The sequence below is a fragment of the Triticum aestivum genome, chromosome 4D (assembly GCF_018294505.1).
Source record: "Triticum aestivum cultivar Chinese Spring chromosome 4D, IWGSC CS RefSeq v2.1, whole genome shotgun sequence".
In the NCBI taxonomy this organism is placed as follows: Eukaryota; Viridiplantae; Streptophyta; class Magnoliopsida; order Poales; family Poaceae; genus Triticum; species Triticum aestivum.
This window is the reverse complement of record NC_057805.1, coordinates 343,135,244-343,162,421: the sequence shown is the minus strand read 5'-3', so window position 1 is coordinate 343,162,421 and position 27,178 is coordinate 343,135,244. Positions and strand designations below refer to the sequence as shown.

The following is a 27,178-nucleotide window of genomic DNA, read 5'->3' as shown; positions in this document are numbered from 1 at the left end:
CCCCAAAATGAGAGCGGTAAATCGGTAAGAGACATCATAGATCGCACCATATCCAATAGAGTGCGATTACGACGTTCGGACACACCATTTCTCTGAGGTGTTCCAGGCGGCGTGAGTTGTGAAACTATTCCACATTTCCTTAAGTGTGTACCAAATTCGTGACTTAAATATTCTCCACCACGATCTGATCGTAAGAATTTTATTTTCCTGTCACGTTGATTCTCAACTTCACTCTGAAATTCCTTGAACTTTTCAAAGGTTTCAGACTTGTGTTTCATTAGGTAGACATACCCATATCTACTTAAATCATCAGTGAGAGTGAGAACATAACGATATCCTCCGCGAGCCTCAACACTCATTGGACCGCACACATCGGTATGTATGATTTCCAATAAGTTGGTTGCTCGCTCCATTGTTCCGGAGAACGGAGTCTTGGTCATCTTACCCATGAGGCATGGTTCGCACGTGTCAAATGATTCGTAATCAAGAGACTCCAAAAGTCCATCTGCATGGAGCTTCTTCATGCGCTTGACACCAATGTGACCAAGGCGGCAGTGCCACAAGTATGTGGGACTATCGTTATCAACTTTACATCTTTTGGTATTCACACTATGAACATGTGTAACATCACGTTCGAGATTCATCAAAAATAAACCATTGACCAGCGGGGCATGACCATAAAACATATCTCTCAAATAAATAGAACAACCATTATTCTCGGATTTAAATGAGTAGCCATCTCGAATTAAACGAGATCCAGATACAATGTTCATGCTCAAAGCTGGCACTAAATAACAATTATTGAGGTTTAAAACTAATCCCGTGGGTAGATGCAGAGGTAGCGTGCCGACGGCGATCACATCGACCTTGGAACCATTCCCGACGCGCATCGTCACCTCGTCCTTCGCCAGTCTCCGTTTATTCCGTAGTTCCTGTTTTGAGTTACAAATATGAGCAACCGCACCGGTATCAAATACCCAGGAGCTACTACGAGTACTGGTAAGGTACACATCAATTACATGTATATCACATATACCTTGGGTGTTGCCGGCCTTCTTCTTGTCCGCTAAGTATTTGGGGCAGTTCCGCTTCCAGTGACCACTTCCCTTGCAATAAAAGCACTCAGTCTCGGGCTTGGGTCCATTCTTTGACTTCTTCCCGGTAACTGGCTTACCGGGCGCGGCAACTCCCTTGCCGTCCTTCTTGAAGTTCTTCTTACCCTTGCCCTTCTTGAACTTAGTGGTTTTATTCACCATCAACACTTGATGTTCTTTTCTGATCTCCCCTCCGCTGATTTCAGCATTGAATATACCTCGGGAATGGTCTTTTCCATCCCCTGCATATTGTAGTTCATCACAAAGCTCTTGTAGCTTGGTGGAAGCGACTGGAGGATTCTGTCAATGACCGCGTCATCCGGGAGATTAACTCCCAGCTGAGACAAGCGGTTGTGCAACCCAGACATTCTGAGTATGTGCTCACTAACAGAACTGTTCTCCTCCATTTTACAGCTGAAGAACTTGTCGGAGACATCATATCTCTCGACCCGGGCATGAGCTTGAAAAACCAGTTTCAGCTCCTCGAACATCTCATATGCTCCATGTTTCTCAAAACGCTTTTGGAGACCCGGTTCTAAGCTGTAAAGCATGCCGCACTGAACGAGGGAGTAATCATCAGCACGCTGCTGCCAAGCGTTCATAACGTCTTGGTTCTCAGGGATTGGTGCTTCACCTAGCGGTGCTTCTAAGACATAATCTTTCTTGGCTACTATGAGGATGATCCTCAGGTTCCGGACCCAGTCCGTATAGTTGCTGCCATCATCTTTCAGCTTGGTTTTCTCTAGGAACGCGTTGAAATTGAGGACAACGTGGGCCATTTGATCTACAAGACATAGTGTAAAGATTTTAGACTAAGTTCATGATAATTAAGTTCATATAATCAAATGAACTCCCACTCAGATAGACATCCCTCTAGTCATCTAAGTGAAACATGATCCGAGTTAACTAGGCCGTGTCCGATCATCACGTGAGACGGACTAGTCAAGATCGGTGAACATCTCCATGTTGATCGTATCTTCTATACGACTCATGCTCGACCTTTCGGTCCTCCGTGTTCCGAGGCCATGTCTGTACATGCTAGGCTCGTCAAGTCAACCTAAGTGTATTGCGTGTGTTCCGAGGCCATGTCTGTACATGCTAGGCTCGTCAACACCCGTTGTATTCGAACGTTAGAATCTATCACACCCGATCATCACGTGGTGCTTCGAAACAACGAACCTTCGCAACGGTGCACAGTTAGGGTGAACACTTTATTGAAATTATTATAAGGGATCATCTTACTTACTACCGTCGTTCTAAGCAAATAAGATGCAAAAACATGATAAACATCACATGCAATCAAATAGTGACATGATATGGCCAATATCATCATGCTCCTTTGATCTCCATCTTCGGGGCACCATGATCATCTTCGTCACCGGCATGACACCATGATCTCCATCATCATGATCTCCATCATTGTGTCTTCATGAAGTCGTCACGCCAACGATTACTTCTACTTCTATGGCTAACGCGTTTAGCAACAAAGTAAAGTAATTTACATGGCGTTATTCAATGACACGCAGGTCATACAAAATAATAAAGACAACTCCTATGGCTCCTGCCGGTTGTCATACTCATCGACATGCAAGTCGTGATTCCTATTACAAGAATATGATCAATCTCATACATCACATATATCATTCATCACATCTTCTGGCCATATCACATCACATAGCACTTGCTGCAAAAACAAGTTAGACGTCCTCTAATTGTTGTTGCAAGTTTTTACGTGGTTTGTAGGTTTCTAGCAAGAACGTTTCTTACCTACGTATGACCACAACGTGATTTGCCAATTTCTATTTACCCTTCATAAGGACCCTTTTCATCGAATCCGTTCCGACTAAAGTAGGAGAGACAGACACCCGCTAGCCACCTTATGCAACTAGTGCATGTCAGTCGGTGGAACCTGTCTCACGTAAGCGTACGTGTAAGGTCGGTCCGGGCCGCTTCATCCTACAATGCCGCCGAAACAAGAAACGACTAGTAGCGGCAAGAAGAATTGGCAACTCAACGCCCACAACTGCTTTGTGTTCTACTCGTGCATAGTAACTACGCATAGGCCTGGCTCATGATGCCACTGTTGGGAATCGTAGCATAATTTTAAAATTTTCCTACGCTCACCAAGATGCATCTATGGAGTATACTAGCAACGAGGGGAAGGAGTGCATCTACATACCCTTGTAGATCGCGAGCGGAAGCGTTCCAATGAACGTGGATGACGGAGTCGTACTCGCCGTGATCCAAATCACCGATGACCGAGTGCCGAACGGACGGCACCTCCGCGTTCAACACACGTACGGTGCAGCGACGTCTCCTCCTTCTTGATCCAGCAAGGGGGAAGGAGAGGTTGATGGAGATCCAACAGCACGACGGCGTGGTGGTGGATGTAGCGGGTCTCAGGCAGGGCTTCGCCGAGCTTCCGCGAGAGAGAGAGAGGTGTTGCAGGGGAGGAGGGAGGCGCCCAAGGCTGTTGTTTGCTGCCCTCCCTCCCCCCCCTTTATATAGGCCCCCTGGGGGGGGGCGCCGGCCCTAGAGATGGGATCTCAAGGGGGGGCGGCGGCCAAGGGGGGAAGGGGTTGCCTTGCCCCCCAAGGCAAGGGGGAACTCCCCCCCCTAGGGTTCCCAACCCTAGGCGCATGGGGGGAGGCCCAAGGGGGGCGCCCCAGCCCACTAGGGGCTGGTTCCCTTCCACTTTCAGCCCACGGGGCCCTCCGGGATAGGTGGCCCCACCCGGTGGACCCCCGGGACCCTTCCGGTGGTCCCGGTACAATACCGGTAACCCCCGAAACTTTCCCGGTGGCCGAAACTGGACTTCCTATATATAATTCTTCACCTCCGGACCATTCCGGAACCTCTCGTGACGTCCGGGATCTCATCCGGGACTCCGAACAACTTTCGGGTTTCCGCATACATATATCTCTACAACCCTAGCGTCACCGAACCTTAAGTGTGTAGACCCTACGGGTTCGGGAGACATGCAGACATGACCGAGACGCCTCTCCGGTCAATAACCAACAGCGGGATCTGGATACCCATGTTGGCTCCCACATGTTCCACGATGATCTCATCGGATGAACCACGGTGTCGAGGATTCAATCAATCCCGTATACAATTCCCTTTGTCAATCGGTATGTTACTTGCCCGAGATTCGATCGTCGGTATCCCAATACCTTGTTCAATCTCGTTACCGGCAAGTCTCTTTACTCGTACCGCAATGCATGATCCCGTGACTAACGCCTTAGTCACATTGAGCTCATTATGATGATGCATTACCGAGTGGGCCCAGAGATACCTCTCCGTCACACGGAGTGACAAATCCCAGTCTCGATCCGTGCCAACCCAACAGACACTTTCGGAGATACCCGTAGTGCACCTTTATAGTCACCCAGTTACGTTGTGACGTTTGGCACACCCAAAGCACTCCTACGGTATCCGGGAGTTGCACGATCTCATGGTCTAAGGAAAAGATACTTGACATTGGAAAAGCTCTAGCAAACGAAACTACACGATCTTTTATGCTATGCTTAGGATTGGGTCTTGTCCATCACATCATTCTCCTAATGATGTGATCCCGTTATCAATGACATCCAATGTCCATAGTCAGGAAACCATGACTATCTGTTGATCAACGAGCTAAGCAACTAGAGGCTTACTAGGGACACGTTGTGGTCTATGTATTCACACATGTATTACGATTTCCGGACAATACAATTATAGCATGAATAATAGACAATTATCATGAACAAAGAAATATAATAATAACCATTTATTATTGCCTCTAGGGCATATTTCCAACACCCAATTGGCACAATAACCAATAACCGCCATTACGACATTGTTTTTTTTGGCAAAAATCACACTCTACAGAGCTGTCATGTAGGCATCGATTGGCTTAGTAGCTCCACAAACGACCCCATAGTCTCCATATTTAAGGGCGTGGAGGCCAGTATGGAGCTCGCTCCATAAATCAACCGACGGCGCGGAAGGGAAGTCTCAACTTCTTCCTCCTTACAAACGACCGGGTTTGAAGCGCGGTGCCGCCCATACATGTATCCATGTGTCCCTATTAATTACCAACAAGTTGGGCGACTTGAACAGTAACCACCAAGCCATTAATGGCGTCCACCATTCCCCCAAATTCACATGGCGGCCGTTCGGATGGCCACGCTGCCACATCCCCGGCAATAAAAAGCTCGCGAGGATGTGCCCCCATCATCAAAGGCCTAGCCGCCACCTCCTCCCATATCCTTCTTGCCGCCTCATGTCCTACTATTTCCTTGTCTCTCAATGACAATCCTGCCATGACAGACGGAGCCTACTGGCAGAAAACGATGGCAGAGCATAATGTCCTATCGCAGACGTCGCACAATCGCGGGGCGAACTCTCCCCGCGACACACAATCGTGGAGTGAACTCTCCCCACGCAGCCCCCGACTCCTCCCACAGCGACGGTGGATCTGGCGGGCATGGCAGACCCATCGCATACCCCGGTGTCAGTGGCGGTCGCGGGGAAGCCAGGCCCCTCGTCTGGGTGGAGGCAGAAGATGTTGTCCTCATCGGCCCAGCGACCTTCATCGTTCAGGTGAATGACCCTGTCCCCACCATGGCCTAGCTGGAGCCGGAGACGAAGACAAAACACTTGGACCCGATCAATGCCGTCCTCGGGCTCACCGCCCTCCAAGTTCGCAACGAGGCAGAAATCATCTGTGAGTATGACCGCGCACTCACGGACAAGGTGGAGTAGTGGCAGCTCGCGGCTGCTGCCCCTTGTTAGTCCGACCCCAACGCGGGATATAGGACATCTTGTGCGCAAGAGGAGGAGGACAACGATGGCGACACAGACGTTGATGAGGATTGCGACGGCTTGTTCGAATATCGACGTTGCCTAGATCGAAAATGTCACTAAACAACATTTGTACTCGCTATTTATATAGTAATGCGACGGATTTGGACTACTATTATAATTTTATTATAGCTTTTATTATTTCTTTCATGTTGAGACATGTGTTTGATATGTCTAATTTGGCCTTAAATTGACCTACATGTTTTAAGTAATGAAAAGTTAAATAAATGGAATATATTTTTTCTTAAAAAAGGAGGATAATCTGGCCTCCACATCGAGCGATGCACACACTCATCTTTATTATATTTATTCGATAGAATCTGATAAAACATATACATGGATCAATGTAAAGCCACCTTGATGATGATCTATGTCGCTACACCTAATAATTTGATGATGTGTCTGTCGGATTCAGGGCTCCGCAGACCCAAGATAGATTCGAACTCTTGGGTGCGTGCGAAGAACTCAACCTCCCCAGTCTGCCAATCCGTCGATCTCACGGCCTAGCTCGATGAACTGGAAGGAAATGGGACACATTAGTTTACCCAGGTTCGGGCCACCTTGCGGTGTAAAACCCTACTCCTGCTTTGTGGTGGATTAGCCTCGAGGTGGGCTGAGGATGAATTAGTACAGTGGAAAAACGACCTCGGGAGGTGTGTTCTTGTGTTTGAGTGAGCTGGTGAGGGTGTGGATGGACTGGACCATCCGGATCCCTCTTTATGGTGGTGGCTAGGCTATATTTATAGTGGCCTTGGTCCTCTTCCCAAAATGAAGGCGGGGAGGGATCCCACAACGGCCAAATTCAAAGGGAGACAACTATTACATCTTATCCTGACGAATGATGGTCTTCGCCTGCAAAGCTTCTGGTCATGACGCCGTGGTGGGCTCGGCGATGACCTCTGTCCTGCCGTCCTAGCGGTCTTGGTCTTGTAGCATGGAAATGGAAACCTTTGGTTGAGTCCTCAGGACCCCGCGCCTGCACTTGCCTCTTTAGTACCAAAGAGGAAACCTGCTGTCCTGCGCCCGCTGGCGCCCGTCTGGTCTTGATCGTCATGGCTTGCGTCATCCGGACCTCACGAGGTGAGGGCCTGCATAGAAATCTCCGCTCCTCAGGAGCCAGCCTGAGGAAGTCGCTCCTTCTGGAGGTCTTGACGTCGTCCGCCTCGCGAGGCTTGGCCCCTCGCGAGGGTCTTGTGTTGTTGGTGCTGAAGATGGGCCGTACCAGGCCATAGATGGAGCCACGCCGTGGGCCGCACGCAGGCAAGTCTGGGTACCCCGGTTCCCAGAAAGCCGACAGTGCCTTCACTCGAACCAGCGGACACCATCTAATCCCAGGGCGAGCCGAGAGCACCAGCTAGTATTATCAAATCCTCAGCGTGCATCGCATGCCTTGCTCCAGAATCCGCCGCTGCCATCTTCCACAGTCCCAACTTCACGAGATATCAGCGCACTGACCTTGACATGCCCAATTGCCGTCGACGCTACCATGACGGCAGACAACGCCACCACCCTACATATGTTCATCAACACACGTACAATGCCAAGACCCCATTGCACCAAACCGCCGAGGCCCGCCATTGCCGACGCCATAGATGCCACACCGCACCACCTCTGGATCCAAATCGCCGCCAATGCCAACCCAACGTTTTCCACTAGCAAACTATCTTCCAAGGCGTCGCCTTCAAGAAGGAAACAACGCCGAAGAAGTCGTCACCGTCCACCTCAGTTAGGGCTTTCACCGAGGAGACATGATATGGTGGAGGTAGAAACAGATGTAACGAACGTCTCCACGGAGAAAAAACAGCGCCTGCGGACGTCCCAGCCGACCAGTGCGGCTAGGGATTTCTTCCGATCCCCCACCTCCAGCTTCATCCGCATCGAGGACCGGTAAGTCTCACGACCCAGGTCTGTATGAAGGAGCCCACCAAGAAGGGGAAGGAGAGAAGACAGCCAGATGAGGAGCAGTAAATTCAAAAAAATGAAAAAGAAATCTGGAACTTTGGGACATCAAACATTTGCTCATTTGTGGCTGAAACTTTGCAAGAATATCAAATGTTTGATAATGTTAAATGTCCCAAAGTTCAAAAAGTATATTTTATTTCCTTTTTTAACCGCACCACCATGCCTCTAACACGCAGACCCCCACGGTCCTACTAGAGTGGCCACCGCAATGCTAGGAGCCGACGGACGCGACAACAACCAATGAACGGGACATACACGCGATGCCCTCCAGAAATGCCCTGCCGCCACCACCTTCTTAGGAGCCAACACTGTTATGCTATGATCCAAATTCAAGTATAAAAATAAAGGCTAACTTCTGACGAGTGAGTCGAGCGAGGCCCATCGTTGGTAGGCTTGGACTGGACAGAAAGAATCGTTGGTAGGCTTGTAAATACTTGGCGTTTGAAACCTCCCCCAATATAGCAAAGATTTCCTGACCGGCCCCGTGGTTTCTTTCCCCTTCGTCAAAATCTTGTGTCTTCTACTTGTTTTCGTTTTTCATCGTGTTGATTTGCCTGTCGTATCTCTAACAAGCACAACTACGCAACTTCGCCGGTGTGCTCCTCTGGCGATGGCAAAATGAGATGGGAACATGAGGGAGGGTAGTGGCAACGCCAGTGATGTTCCCCCGTGTCGCTCGTGAGAGGCGACGCGGGGGTTGGGGCTATTCTGTTTCTTGTAGAACCCCGTATAACCCCGTACTTGTAGCATTACTGGTGAGCAAATGATGGAAGATATGAAGACCGTACCTTATTTGTTACTCCCTCCATCCCATAATACAAGAACATTTTTGACACTACACAAGTGTAAAAAATACTCTTACATTAGAGCATCTCCAAGGCGGACCCATAAACCTGCCGCAACTGTCCGGACCAGGCTGTTCAGACCGCCGAAGCCATCCAAGGCCGACCTATATCGGTCCGCGGAGCGGTCCGGACGCGATTTCTCCCGCAAACTGGAGACAAAAGTGGGGGAGGTTTGCGGGAGTCCGAACCGCTCCCAAGCCCGCCTCTGACCGCCCCGGCCGACAAAAAAAACTTCCCTCTCCCGCGTGTGCTTCATCCCGGCGCCAGCTGCCCGCATTCATGCCGCCGTAGAGCGCGCCGCTCCGCATTGAAGGCGGCTCAGGACGGACGCGATCTCTCACCGCCTCCGCCCTTGAAGCGGCACGCTGGCCGAGGGGTGCCACCTGCTGCACGCCCGGTTCAACACGCCTCCTCGCAGCATTCATATGCCTCCATTAACCCCACATGAAAGCCGAGAAACCTACTCCGGCCACGTGTCCGTTCAGGAGCGAGCAGGCATTAAATGCAACACCGGCCGAGCTCCTCCCGTCCGCCCTCTATTAAAACGATGGCAGGCGCCGGAAAAGAATCACACCTCTCCGCCACTTCCCTGATCACCCCCTTCACCATTTTCTCCATCATTTTGATGGCATGCGACGGGCAGAAAGAGCAGTTCCCCGGCACAAAAGCCGGCATGGTGGCCCGCTGAGCCCGGCGGATACGAGCGAGGCAGTTCGCTGCTCCACCTCCCTTCCCTAGGCCGACGGAGCAAGTTGCCGCCCCAATTTGGCGCGTGGTTCAGCAACTCGCCGCTCCAAGCCAGCTCGCAGAGGAGTGGCGAGTTGCTCCAGGCTGGCACAGAGGGAAGCACGGCGGCACGGGCATGGACAACGTCGCGTCGTACTGTCCCTCCAGTGCCTATGACCGCGCCATCCGCAGTCGAGGACGCGCGTAGCCACGCTATGCAGACAGAGAAAGAAGGGGATGCGTGGAGAAGATCGACGAATCAGTGGCCAGTGCATCCGCGTCCACGTCCGCTGGCAACTTTGAGGGAAAATAGAACACGTGAGGCCACCGCCGCTTGGGTCCCAGGAAGGCCACCACCGGCGCGACGTGACCGTACGTGCACATAGTTTTAACTTTTTAGTTAAAATATTCCAAAATGTAACTGTTTGTGTCTGGTTTTGTACGAAATCCGTTATGTTTGTACGAAATCCGGTCAAGTTTGCATGAAATCCGACCGTGTTGCACGAATTTCGTCCGGTTAATTTGAGTTGTTGTGAAAATGTATGCTGCTAGCGTTGAATGAGTACCTCCCGCACCCGTGTACCCCCCACCTCCCAAAATCCACGGATGGAAGTGGGAGGTTAAGGGTTGCCGTTGGAGATGCCCCTATGGGACAGACGGAGTAGTTGTTGTTCCATCATGCATGCATTTTTTTCTCTGTTTGTGAAACACTTGCAACAGTACTGACCTCGCACTTCGATTGCTTCCGAAGTACTTTAAATTTAAGATCACAAACACTGGAGCCGACGAATGCTCTAAAGCCCTCGAGCTACGTACACTCGTGACATCAACAATACCAAGTTTCAAAAAAAATTGAAATCCGCAATATTCAATACATACAAGCTTACACAAAGACATGCTATCTTAACACAGACATCATCAGTTGCTCGTGCACAGCGACTCGCTCGTCCAAGCCCGGACCCTGCAGCAGAGGCTGTTGCTTAAACTACCAGCACATACACCGCGTAGATGATCCCCGGTATGTACCCCAGTATGGTCAGCAAGAGACAGATCCAGAACTCCACCTGATACAACCACACCAGTAACTAGATCAGATACCAGACTAAAACAAGGCACATCGAAACCGGAGTAGTACAAATTAGAAGGAGTAGCCACTTACGCCGAGTTTGTAGCGCAGGAAGACGCCGACGGGAGGCAGGATGATGGCGAGGATCACCTCCAGGACTGTTGCCGAGCCCATGGCTTGCTCACTTCACTCGAGGCTTTCTGGCTTCTTTCTTTCTCTCTGCTTTCCCTTCTGAAAGAGGCGACTGGATTGGATGATTTGGATTGCCAGATCATGTAGTACACGTCCATTTATATAGACAAGACTTCGGGTGTTTTTAGTAACTGGTGTGGTTTGATACTTTGATGTGGAGGTGGTGTACGTGTCCCCGGGCTGGCAGGTACTAGTTTGGCCACCTGCACTCCACGTAGCATCTTCTTCTCGAGACGCGTGCGAATATGGGGTACTGGAGCTCTGGAGATTAGATTAACCTCCTCCCACTTAAAAAATCTCTGTTTGCTGGTGGCGTGTTCTTGTCCGATGCGCTGTGCCTCTCTTTTTGTCCCTGCCTCGTTGTATCCATGCATGTCGGCACTCCCGTCAGAAAATGAAATATCTATGCATGTCGGCACGGACCCGTTTGGGGTGTTTCCAAAGTTTCATAGCTGGAACGGTTGCTTTTGCAGCCACCTGTGTTCGTCCTTGTGTGCTCCGCGTGGTACTAGACGTCCAATTTTGATTGTCCGCCACAGAGCAGCTTTTTTAAAGCTGTGGCTACGTCTAACCTCAGTCAAATGATATAACACGCAGAAAAAAATAACTTAAAAGAAAATTTACACAGATCTTAAAATAATATCTCATGAATAGCATCGATCGAGATATAACTAAAAGCAACTCCAACGCGCCGACTTAAACGGATGGCGCTTTTGTCTATTTTTTGTCCGTTTGGGTCGGCCGCCCGCTCGGCGTTCTCCCTCTTCAAGATTTGGGTCGGTAGTGCGCCCAACGGCCGCGAAATGTCCGCACGCAAATTTTGAAAAAGGCCTGCAGCCATAAATCATGCCAGCGGCCATGTCGTCACCCGAAGTTTATGCCGGCACCATGCTAGCGCCGGCACACAACGCCAGCTTTAGAAAAACACCACACAGTTTAGCTGGCGCACTTGACAGCGGCCGGCACACATGCCAACACACAAAAGGGGCGGGAGTTCGACCACGCCATCGCGACCGTGGTCATGCCAGCACACTTGCCGCTCGTCGCCATAGGTCACTCGTCGTCGAACTTGAGCATGTCGGCTTGCATCTTCTCGAACCACGGCCTCTTCCTTGGCGACACGGTGTTGAGATCCACTTTCATGATCTCCACCCCCGTCATCATGCTAGCAAGAGCCACTTCTTTTGCCTTGGTCTTGGCATTGGCGGCCTCAATCTCTAGCATCTTGGCTTGCTTCCTCGCCTCCATCTCAAGCATCCTCGTTTGCTTCTCCGCCTCCATTTCAAGCCTCCTTCTTTGGATCTCCATGAAGGCGTTCATTTGTTCTTCCTTGTCTTGCCGGTGCTTCTCCTTCCTTGAGTCCTTCTTGGTCATCATGTCCTCCATGGTTGCGATCAAGGCATTCGACGCCGCATCCCGCTTGTCCTCCTTCTTGGAGTTGGTTTTCTCCTGCGGTCGTGGCTTCTCGCCGTCCCCAACCTCCTCCACGGCCTTCTCCCCCCTACGCGACATGAGGGCGGCATATTGCGTCTTGAACTTCTCCTTGTCTTTGATGACCCTCCAACAATGGGAGAGGTTGAAGGATTTGCCATCGTGTTGGACCTTGAATGCCTCCAAAGCTTGGAATGCCTACAAATGAATTGCCTGCAAGCATACTGGCAAATGGATATGAAAATGGAAATGGACATGCAAGCATAAACGGAATGGCACAAAGAGGGGCGCTTGCTAGCATACCATGTCTTGCATGCCGATGCCGCTCATGGGGCGTGCCTTGATGCTCTTAAGAGTGGCACAAAACTTGTTGCACTCTTGTTGGATCACCTTCCAACGCTTTCGAAATGGACACCCACCCGCGCGTGCTTGCATTTGGTACGGCGGAAACTTCTTGTGCTCATGGAACCCACAATGGACACGAGTCCAAAAGTTGATGCCTTTTGTTCGGCGCCGGTCTGGGGGTCTTGCCCAATGTCCCTCCAACACTTACAAAGGAGCTTATCCTTGGCCGCCGTGTATGCCTTGGTCCACCTGCTCTTGCGCTTCGGCTTCCCCCCGGCGGCTTGGTTGGCGAGCTCGTCCTCAAATAAAGGCTCCCCTTCGATGTCCAATTCATCCTCTCCCTCGAGTCTGTAGTCCTCCGGAAACTCGTGGTCGAGCGGGAAGCCGTCCAGGTCCAGGCCGACCTAATCATGCATGAAGGCGACCTGATCTTGATCAAAGGTGGACGGCGTGAACGGCCCTCGGAGGTCCTCGTTTTCTGCATGTAGTAGTCATCACCGGAGGCCGACATTTTATCGAACAGGTTGTGTGCGCCCGGCAGCATGTCGGCTGGCATGTGCCGCGCGCGTTTCCTCGCCCCTCCAGATGATGATCCACCGACCACCGGGGTGGCGTTGAGGTCGATGGGCATGGGCGCGGGCATGGAAGGCGCCACCACGCTTACCTGGGGGGAGCATTCCCCGGAGAGTCGGGAGGCTTGCAGGTAGACATCGAAGTCGGGCATCGGCTGCGTCGCTGACGCGCGGGGCGACTCGGGCAGCACCATCCGAGGAAACACAGATGAGCCGGTGCTGGCCGCGGCCACGACGGCGTTGACGAGGCCGTGCTGGCCAGGGTTTAACCCTAGGTACATCAGCGCCTCCCTTGTTACCGCCACAACGCGGGCGTTCGTGGCCTCCTGCTGTGCGGCGGTGGCGATGGCGGCCGCCGCGATGGCTTCCTCCCTTGCGTCGGCCCTTTCTCTTCGCTGACTCCCTTGCCCGCTCCTCGGGCATCAGCTTCTTCTTCGGCTTGGGCGCGGCGGCGATCTTGCGGGGGGCACGACACTTGCTTTTGCCTTAGGGGGGTCGTGATGCCGGACGAGGCGAGGAAGGCGAGGCCGGTGGCGGTATCGAGGTCGTCGTCCATGGCGGGCGGCGGAGCGCACGCGGGCGGGAGGATTTTGGGAAAGTGGAGGGAAATGGTGAAGGCTGCCAGCGACTGGCGGGCCAGGGGAAAGAGTAGGCGGGCGCCGCGCGCGTCCGCACCGACGCAAATGAGGCTCAAAAATGGGCCGGAAATGGGTCGGCAGGCGGACGAAAAGCGAACGCGCATCCGTTTGGGTCGGCGCGTTGGGCCGACTTTTCTGTACGCGCCGACCCAAACGGATGCGCGCGGACGAAATGGGTTGTCGCGTTGGAGTTGCTCTAAGTCTTAGTTGACTGAAATTTAACAAGACTATTTTTCTAAAGAAAAAGAATAGCTTCAAAACTATTTGAAATGGCGGCTGCTACGGATCAACTGGCTGATTTCCTGAAGAAACCAATCTCATCCAACTCCTCACCGACCAGCGAGCCTACGAAGGAATTACTCACTCCCAGTGGCGAGCATCATGTAATTGGCGATGGAGAAGGGTTAGTGATGACGAAAAACGAAGATCCCCCTCTCCGGAGCCCCCAACGGACTCCAGATCTGGCCTCCCAATTAAGAACAGGAGGCGGCGGCGGCTCCGTCTCGTGGAACGCGATAATTCTTTCTCCCTGATTTTTTCTGGAAAAATGTGATTTTATAGTGTAGGTTTCAGGGTCTGCGGGGCCACCAGGTGGGGACAACCCACCTGGGCGCGCCTGGAGGGGGGCCTTGGTGGGTTGTGCCCAACTAGGTGCCCCCCTCCGGTGGTTCTTGGCTCCAGAAATTCTCTTTATTGATATACAAAATCCTCGCAAAGTTTTGTTCCATTCCGAGAACCTTTATTTCTGCACAAAAACAACACCATGGTAGTTCTGCTGAAAACAGCGTCAGTCCGGGGTTAGTTCCATTCAAATCATGCAAATTAGAGTCCGAAACAAGAGGAAAAGCGTTAGGAAAAGTAGATACGTTGGAGACGTATCAACTCCCCCAAGCTTAAACATTTGCTTGTCCTCAAGCAATTCAGTTGATAACTGAAAGTGAAAAAGAAAAACTTTTACGAACTCTTTTGCTCTTGTTTGCATAAATAAGATTAAACAACACCCATGTTTTCAGCCAATATTATAACTAACCATGTCGACAATAACTCTTAAAAATTATATTAACACGTATCAATGACATAATCAGCTAGCGAGCAATAATAAGATATCTCAAACAGCAACACGTTATCAAAACAACCATGATATAATATGACAATAGTGGTATCTCGCTAGCCCTTTCTGAGACCGCAAAACATAAATGCAGAGCACCTCCAAAGTTCAAGCAGCGACTAAACATTCTAATTCATGGTAGAAAAGATCCAGTCATGATGCACCCAACATTAGCTACACACAATGCATCAACATGACAGCAGTGCTCTCAGGTTCTGGCGCTTATTTTAGAAGGTGATGGCACAACATAAAAGTAAATAGATAGTCCCTTCGCAGAGGGAAGCAGTGATTTGCAGAGGTGCCAGAGCTCAAGTTTTAAAGCAGAGGTAAATGATATTTTGAGACATGCACCCTTCTCATTTACTTCAGGACTATCAGTTATCAATATCTTCCATGCTAAGCATGGTAGTGGCGGTTCCCAAGCGGAAAAGTAAAGGTTATGACTCCATTGGGAGTTTTTGTTTGATTATTTGAGAGATCAATTCTTTTTTGCAGTTTGGGACTGGGCATCCCTATTACTGCCCTTTTCTCGTGCGATGGCGAGTGAATAAACACTCAACCTGAGAATAACCCGCATAGCATGGAAGATACCGACTACCTCCTGTCGTTCCATGAACGATCCAGGCACACAAAAAGGATATTTATTTGAAGTTTTTAGAGATGGCACATGCAAATTTACTTAGGACGGCAGGGTAATACCGCATATAGGTAGGGATGGTGGACTCATCTGGAATAACTTGGGTTCAAGGTTTTTGATGCACAAGCAGAATTCCTACTTAGTACAGGCGAAGGCTAGCAAATAGGTTGAGAAGCGGCCAGCTAGAGAGCAACAACGGTGAGGAACATGCATTATGCATAAGTAACATTGGACACTAGCATGAGTAGGATATGAACACCATGAACATAAATATCATAGAGGCTTTGTTGGTTTTGATTCAACTACATGCATGAACATGTGCCAAGTCAAGCCACTCGAACATTCAGAGGAGGATACCATATCATCATACTACATCACAATCATTTTAACGCAGTGTTGATATCCAAGATAAATCATTATCCACTCCAAGCTACTTATGCATGGCATGAGAAACTATAATCTCTAATTGTCATTGTAAACTTGTTTAATAATAATGGGCTGAATTATGGATACTAGGTTAAACATATTTACAAAAACAGAATAGGTCAAATTCATACCCGTTTCTCTCTGCCACGATCAGTTCATCGAATATCGTCATTATTGCCTTTCACTTGCACGACCGAACGATAAGAAAATAATAATAGTGTAAGAGTGCCGTGGATTAAGCTGGAATCTGCAAACATTTTATTCAACAGGAGAAGACAAGGTAAAATGGGCTCTTTGTTAGATCAACAATTATGCATATGAGAGCCACTCAACATTTTCATCGTGGTCTTCTCCTTGGTACGACTCAATAAACAGAAAAGAAATTCAGTGAAGCATACTGAAATATTTTTTGAAGTTTTTTGATTTTCTAGAACAAGCAAATAACAGGGAAAAGGAAAAACGAGAAAAACTATTAACACGGGAAAGCTCCCAACAAGCAAAAGAAGAACAAAGAAATGTTTTTGGGTTTTCTTTTTAGTGCTACGGCTAACAACTCTGGAAAGAAAATAAAAAAGAAGCAGGAAATATTTTTGTATTTTCTCAAAGTTTTTCAAACACCAAAGAAGAAAGCGAGAAAATAAATTAAGCATGGGTAATACAATGAAAAAGTGTGACCATGAATGTAATGTCGATGGGAAACACGTACTCTCCCAAGCTTAGGCTTTTGGCCTAGCTCTGTAATCAATCAGTAGCCTGCGTAATGGTCGGAGTGGTAGCTCACGAAGGCTCTTGGTGTGGATGTCTCAGCCTGCCATGGAGCCACAACCACCGCGTTGTGGGCTCGGGCCTCGTTCTCAAGAACAAAATATCTTCCCCTGCTGTGAAAGTCAAAGAGAGCAGGCGCAAGCAAATATGTGTATACAACGGAGTCTTAATTAAACAACAATTTGTAGGTGAAATTATCAGGTTTACTGTAAGTGCATCTAGTGCCCCTTAGTGATTTTGGTGTATTGAAGACTTATAGGTTAAGGGACTAATGTGTTTATGAGTGTACACATGTCTATAAGTCTATGAGGAGTTTGATATTTACAGAGAAAGTCGACCCCTAAAAATGAAGTTCTTCGACTGAAGACTTTGGATTTCTGAAGACTTTCTGAAGACTTTGAAAGTGAAGAAATTGGTGTGACCTTGAAGACTTGGTATTCATTCGAGGAACATGAAGCGTGAAGACTTTTGTTTTCGTAGTTTCATTTTCTCTTTCTTGAGTCATAGGAAACACCGTACTGTTAAAGGGGGTCGAGGAAATACTAAGGAAAAATTTCCATGTGATGCTCAACTCAAAATCCTACACCTACCAATCCCTTCGAGTGAAGCCATTGGAAATCTCATACAGTTCAGTCATATTCTTCAGTGACAGAGACGAAGTTCTTCTGGTCTCTGAGGAATTTGTTCTGACTGAGGAGTTAGGAATTCGCCAGTGCGGATTGCCTACACAGTGAGGAACATGATAGCCCTGAGGAATTTGATACTCAAATTTCCGACCGTTGCTGTGCTATGCGCCAGCTGTCCCAAAATATCTACCCACCTAACGGTCATATCATTGAAGGGCATTTATGTCTTATCATGTCGGGCTGCTCCCTAGGCTATAAATAGCCGCCCCCTACAACCACTAGCTGGTTGGCTGCTCCGAGAGAAACTGACACTTGTCATTTGAGAGCATCCCATCCTCCGAGGACTTTGAGCGAAAATCATCAAGTGAGGAAAACCCAAACCCAAACACCTACAAACCCAAAGTGATTGAGCATCACTGAAGAGATTGATCCTGCGTGGATCCGACGCTTGTTACCTTTGAAGACTGTGCTTCTTCCAGACGGTTAGGCGTCATGGTCTAGAGCATCCAAGAGGAATTGTGGATCGCCGAGTGACCGAGTTTGTGAAGGTTCGGAAGTCACCTGAAGACTTACCACGAGTGATTGGGCGAGGTCTGTGTGACCTTAGCTCAAGGAGAATACGGTGAGGACTGTGTGTCCGGGACTGTGTGTCCTCAGGTTTAAATACCTAGCCGCTCCAACCAGATGTACAACTGAGACAGCAGTTGGAACTGGTCTACCAAATCATTGTCTTCACCAAGCCTACTGGTTCTATTTCCTCAACTCTTTCATTTCCTCATAACTGTGTTGTGCTTGTTCATATCTGTGTTTGAAGACTTTGACTGAAGACTTTCTCAATTTCCTCAGTTCAATTTCTTCAGTCTGTTTGTCTTCATCCTGTGTTATCCTGTGTTTACGCTTTCTGTACTCTGTGCTTGTCTTCATTTCATCATGATGACCATGCTTGTGTTCTGTTATGTTTACTTTTGAGTACTTATTCCGCTGCAAGTAGTTCTTCGCTAAGGAATTTCCTCACCCGCAAATTCCTCAGTGAAGAATTCATAAAAATCGCCTATTCACCCCCCTCTAGTCGATATAACGCACTTTCAATTGGTATCAGAGCAAGGTACTCCCTTGTTCTGTGTGATTTTGGTTTAACCGCCTGGAGTTTTAGTTATGTCGACCGCAGGTATGATCAAGGTCTCTGCTGGGTGTCCTACCTTCGATGGGACGGACTACCCCTACTGGAAGAATAAGATGCGAATGCATCTTGAGGCAATTGATAACGATCTCTGGTATGTTGTGGAAAATGGTGTTCCCTCAGTCACACCTTCTCTGAATGCTGCTGATGTGAAGAGATTCAAGCAACTCGATTCTCAAGCGAAGAATATCATATGTGGCCATCTGAGTAAAGGACAGTATGGAAGAGTGAGTGCTTTGGAAACTGCTAAGCTTATCTGGGATAGGCTGTCCAAAGTGAATGAAGGAGTCTCAACACAGCGTGACTCTCGAGTTGATGTTCTTCGCAATCTCTTCAACCGCTTCAAAAGACTCGACAATGAAAATGTTCAACAAACCTTCGATCGCCTCACTGACATCTCAAATGAGCTTCAAGCGCTTGGTGCCACTGACATCACCGACCATGAGGTGGTGAAGAAATTGTTGAGATCGCTTGATTCCTCATTTGATACTCTGGCATTGATGATACAAGAACGTGCTGATTACAAGTCACTTGATCCCGCTGATATCCTCGAGAGGCTAAATACTCATGAGTTCCAGCTTGCTGAAAAGAGAGATCTCTATGGTTCGAGCTATGGCAGATCACGTGCACTGAAGGCCAAGGCAGTTTCTGAGTCTGAAGATGAAGACTCTGGCAGCAGCCTTGGTGATCCTGAAGAACTGAGCCATGAACTAGCACTGCTCGTCAAGAAATTCCAGAAGTTCTCAAGACGTGGTCGCTTTGGAAGACCCTCAAGGAGCAATGATTCCTCGTCCAGTGACTACAAGAAGAGGCTTTGTCACAAATGCAAGAAACCTGGACACTACATTTAAGATTGTCCTCAGTGGGAAAAGAAATCAAAGAAGAAGAAATACAAGGATTAAAGTTCTGATGATGCGAAGAAAAAGAAGAAATCCTCAAAGTCTTCATCATCAAAATCCTCAAAGTCTTCATCTCACAAGAAGAGCAGCTCCAAGAAGGCTCGAGCATTCATTGGCAAGGAAATGGACTCCGAGGCTGAATCTGAAGAAAATGAGGAAGAGGAGGCGTCTGAGGAGTCCGAATCCGGTGTGGCGAGCCTAGCTCTCGCTACTGCATTCGTCAGCAAGTCTATATTCAACTCTGAAGAAAATGACCTCACCAACAAGGCTGATGAAGGCAATGATGACTACGCTCCCACCTATTGCTTCATGGCAAAGGGTGCCAAGGTACTCAAATATACCTCCTCTGAATCAAGTGAGAATGAATCTGATAAAAACCACAAGCCCGGCTATTCTAAACTTGCTAAGATTGCTGTGAAACAACTAAGGGCTTTTGAAACATGCTAGACAAAAGTGATGATATGTTGGGTGAAGAAATGGATCGCACTAAAACCTTGACAGAAAATCTTCAGAGACTTCAGACTAGGTTTGACAACCTTCAAGGTCATCATAACACTCTCTTATCTGATCATGAGAAGCTTTCTTATGAATTTCTTCAGAGAAAGCAAGACCTTGAGAAGCTAAGAGTGAGTTGTGAAGATCTTCAGAAGGAGCGCGATTCATTACTTGCTCAACAAATCAGCGCTTCTCAGGAAGAATTTGTTCCTCCATGTTTGAAATGCATTGAACATGAATCTGCTAATTCTTCACCTGAATGTTCAAATGCTTCTAATGTTACAAATTCTTCACCTGCCTCTGCTATCACTAATTCCTCATCTGAGGACATTGCTAGTATCACTGACGATGCAGGGCTGAAGGAATTGTACATGACAGGCATGTACAAAAGCCTCAAAGGGCATCAGACTCTTTGTGATGTGCTTAAAAAGCAGATCCTCAACAGGAACCCTAGGAAAGAGGGTATTGCCTTTGAGAGGAAACTCAATGCTGATGGTACATATTGGAAGCCTGAGCAGTACCCCAAAACCTCATGGGTTGCTGCAAAGGGACCTCCAGTTGATCCATCTAATTTATCTGGCTTTACATGTGAATCTCCTCATTCTTCTGATGAGTCATTTGACTCCAACTATAAACTGTTCAAAAATCAGAATGGTGAAGTATTTGCTAGATATGTTGGCACTAACTGCAGGAACGGTTCCCCTATGAAGAAAATCTGGGTTCCCAAAAGGTGCCTTCAAAGTCTTCAGGTGAATGTCCTCATGACACCACCTGTGAAGAATAGGAACCCCAGATCAAATTCTTCATATGGACCAAATTCTTCATATGGATCCAAGTCCTCATACGGACCGAATTCCTCACGTGGATCAAATTCCTCAAAAGGATCAAAGTCCTCATATGAATATCATCGTGCTAACAACTCTGTTTCGCAGGGAAGAGCTAAGGGCTATGAATATGAGCATTATTCTTCTAATCATTATGTTCATAAGTCCTCGAAGAATTTCTCTGCTTATTCATATGCTTACCCTAACTCCTCTTATGTGAAACGAAATGGATTGGCTTCTATGCCACCTTTCTCGTATGGAGCTCGCAGAGTGATGAACTCTTTGCCACCCCTTCAGATGTGGGTGGTGAAGAAAAAGAACTAATCTCTTCTGCAGGGTCAGGTCTCCAGACGTGCGTGAACGTCTGAAGAATTTGCTGGAGACCTGAAAAATGCCTGAAAGGACGCAGGCTAATCATGAAGAAATGAACTTTCATTTCTCACGTCCTCATACTGCTTTATCTGTTCTATTACTTGATGAAATTGATCTGATGAATTGATGTCATATTCTTCACTGATGAAGTATATGAGTTCGTAAGCTGCACTAATTCATCTGCAGGATGATCAACCCAAAGCCACTGAGTGGGTCCTCGATAGTGGATGTACAAATCACATGACTGGTGACAAGAATCTATTGATGGATGCTCCCTTATCACCATCGCATCTGAAGCATATCATCTTCGCTGACAAAGGCAAAAGTCAGGTATTGGGTCTAGGTAAGGTTGCGATCACAAAGGATCGACACATGGACAAAGTCATGCTTGTCGAGTCCTTAGGATACAACCTCATGTCTGTCTCAATGCTTTGTGATCTTGATATGGTTGTTGTCTTTGGCAAGTATCGTTGTGTTGTGGTTATGGAAGCTGACAATTCCAAAGTCTTCGAAGGCTTTAGGAGAGGAGACTTGTATATTGTTGATTTCTCTACAGGACCGCAACCAGCCGTGTGCCTACTTGCAAAAGCTTCAGAAGGCTGGCTATGGCATCGACGACTTGGTCATGCAGGCATGAGGAATTTGCACACGCTTGCGAAGAAGAAGCATGTCATTGGCATTGAGAATGTCAAATTCCTCAAGGATCACTTATGCGGAGCCTGTGAAGCTGGAAAGATGACAAAGGCTAAGCATCCAGCGAAGACTATCATGACCACTACTCGACCATTTGAATTGCTTCACATGGATCTCTTCGGTCCTAACCATTATTCTGCAGTTTCAAATGATGCATCTCAATATGGCTTTGTTATTGTTGATGATTACTCTCGATACACATGGGTACACATTGTTACTTACAAACATGAAGTGCAGGAAGTCTTCAAACGATTTTCCTCGAGGGCTTCAACCAACTTTGGTGTGAAGATCAAGCACATCAGAAGTGACAATGGAACTGAGTTCAAGAATTCTGGTCTTGATGACTATCTTGATGAACTTGGTATTACTCATGAGTTATCTGCTCCTTATACTCCTCAGCAGAATGGCGTCGTGGAGCGCAAGAACAGGACTCTTGCTGAGATGGCTCGCACTATGCTTGATGAATACAAAACGCCTCGTCGTTTCTGGATTGATGCAATTGATACTGCTTGCCACATCATCAACAGAGTATATCTTCACAAATTCTTCAAGAAGACTGCCTATGAACTCCTCACTGACAAGAAACCCAATGTGAGTTATTTCAAAGTCTTCGGTGCTAAATGTTGGATTAGAGATCCTCATCACAACTCAAATTTGCACCGAAAGCACATGAAGGTTTTATGCTTGGTTACGGAAAGGACTCGCACACCTACAGAGTCTTCAACAACGTTCTTCACAAGTTTGTTGAAACTGTAGATGTGCGGTTCGATGAAACTAATGGCTCGCAAAGAGAGCACCTACCTTCTATGATAGATGAATCAGCACCTGAGGAAACTATCAAGTTCAAGGCTACTGAGGATGTCATTCCTACCGAAGAATCTGCTGAAGAATTCATTCCAGAACGTCGAGCTAATGCACCTGAAGAAAATGCTGAAGAAAATGGTGCTGAAGAAATGCTGATCAAATTCCTCGACGACAACCAGCTCATCCTCGCGTTGCAAGAGAAGTGCAAGTTGAAAAGATCATCGATGACATTGAAGCACCAGGTCCTCTCACACGCTCAAAAGCTTCACATTTATCTAACTTTTGTGGGCACTATGCTTTTGTCTCTATCACAGAGCCCACTAAGGTAGATGAAGCATTTCTGGAGCCTGAGTGGATTCAGGCCATGCAAGAAGAATTACATCAATTCGAGCTCAACAACATCTGGGAACTGGTCAAACGTCCAGATCCTCGCAAGCACAATATCATTGGCACAAAGTGGATCTACCGCAACAAGCAAGATGAAAATGGCCTTGTGGTGAGGAATAAGGCACGGCTTGTAGCTCAAGGCTACACACAGGTTGAAGGAATTGATTTCGATGAAACTTTTGCACCTGTTGCTAGACTTGAGGCTATTCGCATATTACTTGCTTATGCTAACCATCATGATATCACTTTATATCAAATGGATGTGAACAGTGCATTCCTCAATGGTAAGCTTGAGGAAGAAGTATATGTTGCTCAACCCCCAGGTTTTGAAGATCCAAAGAATCCTGACAAAGTCTTCAGACTCAATAAGGCCCTCTATGGCCTCAAGCAGGCCCCTCGGGCGTGGTATGATACTTTGAAGGAATTCCTCATGAAGAAAGGCTTCAAACCCGGTTCACTCGACCCTACTCTTTTCACTAAATCTTATGATGGTGAACTGTTTGTGTGCCAAATATATGTTGATGATATTATCTTTGGCTGTACTGACCAACGTTATAGTGATGAATTTGCCTATATGATGAGTGAAGAATATCAAATGTCTATGATGGGAGAATTGAAATTCTTCTTAGGTCTTCAAATTCGTCAACAACGCAATGGCATATTCATATCTCAGGAGAAATACCTCAAGGATGTACTGAGGAAATTCGGCATGCAAGATTGCAAAGGCGTCAAAATTCCTATGCCCACAAATGGCCATCTGTGCACTGATGAAAATGGTATTGACTTCGATCATAAGGTATACCGCTCCATGATTGGTTCTTTATTGTACTTATGTGCATCTAGGCCAGATATAATGCTTAGTGTTTGCATGTGTGCCCGATTTCAAGCTACACCGAAGGAATCACACCATAAGGCTGTGAAGCATATTCTTCGATATCTAGCTCACACACCAACACTTGGATTATGGTACCCCAAGGGCTCGGCTTTTGATCTCATTGGATATTCTGACTCTGACTATGCTGGTGATCGTGTGGACCGCAAGTCAACATCTGGTACATGTCATTTCCTCGGAAGATCTTTGGTCTGTTGGTCCTCGAAGAAACAGAACTGCGTATCACTGTCTACTGCTGAAGCTGAGTACATTGCTGCTGGTTCTTGCTGTGCTCAATTGCTGTGGATGAAGCAAACTCTCAAGGACTACGGCGTCAACGTGAAGAATGTGCCTCTCTTCTGTGACAATGAGAGTGCCATCAAGATTGCTCACAACCCAGTTCAGCACTCGAAGACAAAGCACATTCAGATTCGTCATCATTTTCTTCGTGATCATGTGTTGAAGGGCGACATTTCTATCGAGCATGTGAAGACTGAAGAACAGCTGGCCGATATCTTCACAAAGCCCTTGGATGAGAAGAGATTTAGCAAGTTGCGATGTGAGCTAAATATCTTAGAATCTTCGAATGTTCTTTGAATAGGACACTCATCCTAACACTTATGCAAAATTGATGACTTAGATGTGCAACACATGAAGAAAAGTTTTTCTTCAATCAATGAAGAATAACACTCTTAGTGTGAAGAAATTAACGAAGAATTTCATTCTCAGAACCCTATGACAATTGTACGCGGTGTCTGAAATCATCATTCTTATACGGTGGGACACGCCACCACAAAAAGTTGAAAATCTTCAATTCGAGTTTTTCCTCAGTTGTTCATTTTCTTCAACTTTGCATTGTCTTCACTGTTCCCATCGTTTTTCTTCATTGGCTATATATATATATATATATATATATATATATATATGAGTTTATGTCCTCTACAGCATTCACTTATTGTTATTTCTTCAAGTTGTTTTCTCTGCTAAGTGAATGTGATCGGACCCTACCCCCTCTATGCTAAACTCAACCCAATCTATTCACAAATTCTTCATGTGCGTTCTATTTGAAACTCGTTCAAAATCTTCACCGTGTCCTTGTCAGCTGAAGAATTTGCGAACGGAACGTTAAATCTTATCTTATCCAAACTTTCGGCTTTGCCGCTCAAACCGTTCCGCATCCCACGAAATACTTATCTATTCACCCACGATCTCACACGATCTCCACTTCTCAGTACGTGGGTGACACATGTCAAGCGAATGAGAAGGGTCAGGGGCACATTCGTCCAAATTCTTCGGGCGAACAGTTTTTCACCATGGCTATAAATAGCCCCCTCCCCTTCCTCACTTCCTTTACTCCGCTCGACCTCTCTCCAGCTTGAGCTTCTCAAACCCTAGCGCCGCCGCTACTTCATCGTCGCCGGTGAGGAAGAGCGTCACTGCCTCGACCTCGTCGTCGTCGTACTCGCGCCGACCGCGGATTTCTTCACTCCGCCGCCGCCGTAGCTGTCTTCTTCCGCCAAGTTAGGGCGTGGAAGATCTGCACTGACGAACTTCACATCTCCACATCCTAGTTCGCCGTGTTCTTCGTTCGGGGTAATTAGAAGTTACTTTTACTACCCTCTTTGATTCAAATGATTTCTACAAAATCCTCAAAGGTGTTTATTCTTCAAATTCTTCACACAGTAAACACCTCACATGTCATCTGTTCTTGATTCATTTCTCTAAGCTATAATTTCTCTTCAAGATTGCTCAATTGTGCGGATTTCTGATCTGTACAACTCTGGAACCTAAGACTAAGAACGCTTAGTGAAATTCTTCAAGACTCATCTGGTCAAATTCCTCAAACTTGTTCTTTTTACAAAACCTTCTCAGAACGCATATGACCTCTCCAAATTCCTCGCAACTGTACTCTGTTCACAGGTACTCATGTCCGCTGCTGAATCACTAGGTTCTCATCAACTTAACTCATTTGCAGCGTTCCTCGAAGAGAAGTTGCATACATCTTCAGAGAATTTCATTGTTCAAATTCCTCAGCTGAAGAAAATGGCTGATGGAAAGAAGCCACAGAAAGGAGGAAAGAGGCCTGAGGTCAACACTGCTTTTGAAATCCCTGAGGACATCTATGCTGGGTACTGCACACCCCCTGAGGAAGATAAAAATCAGCGCAAGGTGCGCATTCAGAAGATAGAGAGGAGATGGGCAAGAGAGTGGAGGGAGTACAGATATGTTACTCCAAAATACATGAAGAAATTCGCACTCAATCCTCCATGCCCAAGACCTCCGTTGGCACCTGGCCAAGAAGCAGATCCCACTAGCCTCAAGCGCGGTGAGGACTATCCTGAAGAATGGGCCAAGCGCCAGGCCAAGTTGGCCAAACAGGCTAAGGAAGAAGTGAGGAAATTCAACAAAGACTCTGCTGCTGCTGCTGAGGCCTCTGTCAAGACTAAGAAGGCCATGTCAAAGAAGCCTGCTCACAAGCCAAGTGCTTCTTCTTCAATGCCCTCACGGCCAAGTACCTCAGCAATGCCCTCACGACCAGAATCCTCAAAGCCCTCACGACCAATTCCTCACGCTGCTCCTGCTCCTCCAAAATCCTCAGCTCCTCGGCCAAAGTCCTCAGCTGCTCCGACCAAATCCTCTGCACCTGTGCATCTTGCCACGTGCCAAAGGACGACATGCATCTCTATGCCTCAGGAGCTTCTGCTAGTTCCTCAGCTGCACCAAATTCTTCAACGGGACCCTCCCTGCTGAAGACAAAGGCCACTGCTGGACGAGGTTTGCGCCCAAGTCCTCACAAAAAGCAGGTCGCCTTCCAAGTGACGTCGGATGAAGACGAAGCTGATGATGAGGAACTTGCTGAAATCATCAGGGATAGGCAAGTCAGGGCCGCTAGAGCCAAGGGCACAAATGTGCCACTGCTTTTGGATCCAAAGTTGATCCTCGACTACATTGACCTCTGGCACAAGGACCCAAACACTCCTTTGCCTGATTTCAAGTTGACTCCTGGCCAAAGTCATATGCTGACTGCCTTCATACAAGAAGAAAAATGGAAATTTGAAAAGGCCAGGCAGATCAAGAAAGCGCAGTACAAGAAGGAGCGTTTTCTGAAGAAACACGTTGTCTCTATGACAACTGAAGAACTTGTCAACATTCAATCTGAGATCAAGAAACTCAGTGATGAATTTGATGTATACCATGCTGACTGGCTTGGAGCCAAAGTCCGTTTTGTGAAGCTAACAGAAAAGTTCACTCCAAATGTTGCATCTCCATCGCAACAAGAAATTCCTCAGGTTGAAGCATCTGCTCAGCTGACTGAAGAACATGCCAGCACCGCTGATGACATTCAGGCTGCTGAAGAAAATGCGAGTTCCAGGG

The 27,178-nt window shown here is 47.5% G+C and overlaps 1 protein-coding gene across 1 annotated transcript; it reads right to left on the bottom strand.

Moving 5' to 3' along the window:
• Nucleotides 1-10,137: 10,137 nt before the first annotated feature.
• LOC123100006 (salt stress-induced hydrophobic peptide ESI3) lies at nucleotides 10,138-10,914 on the bottom strand. Its single transcript, XM_044522007.1, has 2 exons — nucleotides 10,632-10,914; nucleotides 10,138-10,536 (listed from the first exon to the last, which is right to left on the bottom strand). The coding sequence occupies exons 1-2, from the start codon at nucleotides 10,710-10,712 to the stop codon at nucleotides 10,453-10,455; spliced, it is 165 nt and encodes a 54-aa protein (XP_044377942.1). The 5' UTR covers nucleotides 10,713-10,914; the 3' UTR covers nucleotides 10,138-10,452.
• Nucleotides 10,915-27,178: the final 16,264 nt, after the last annotated feature.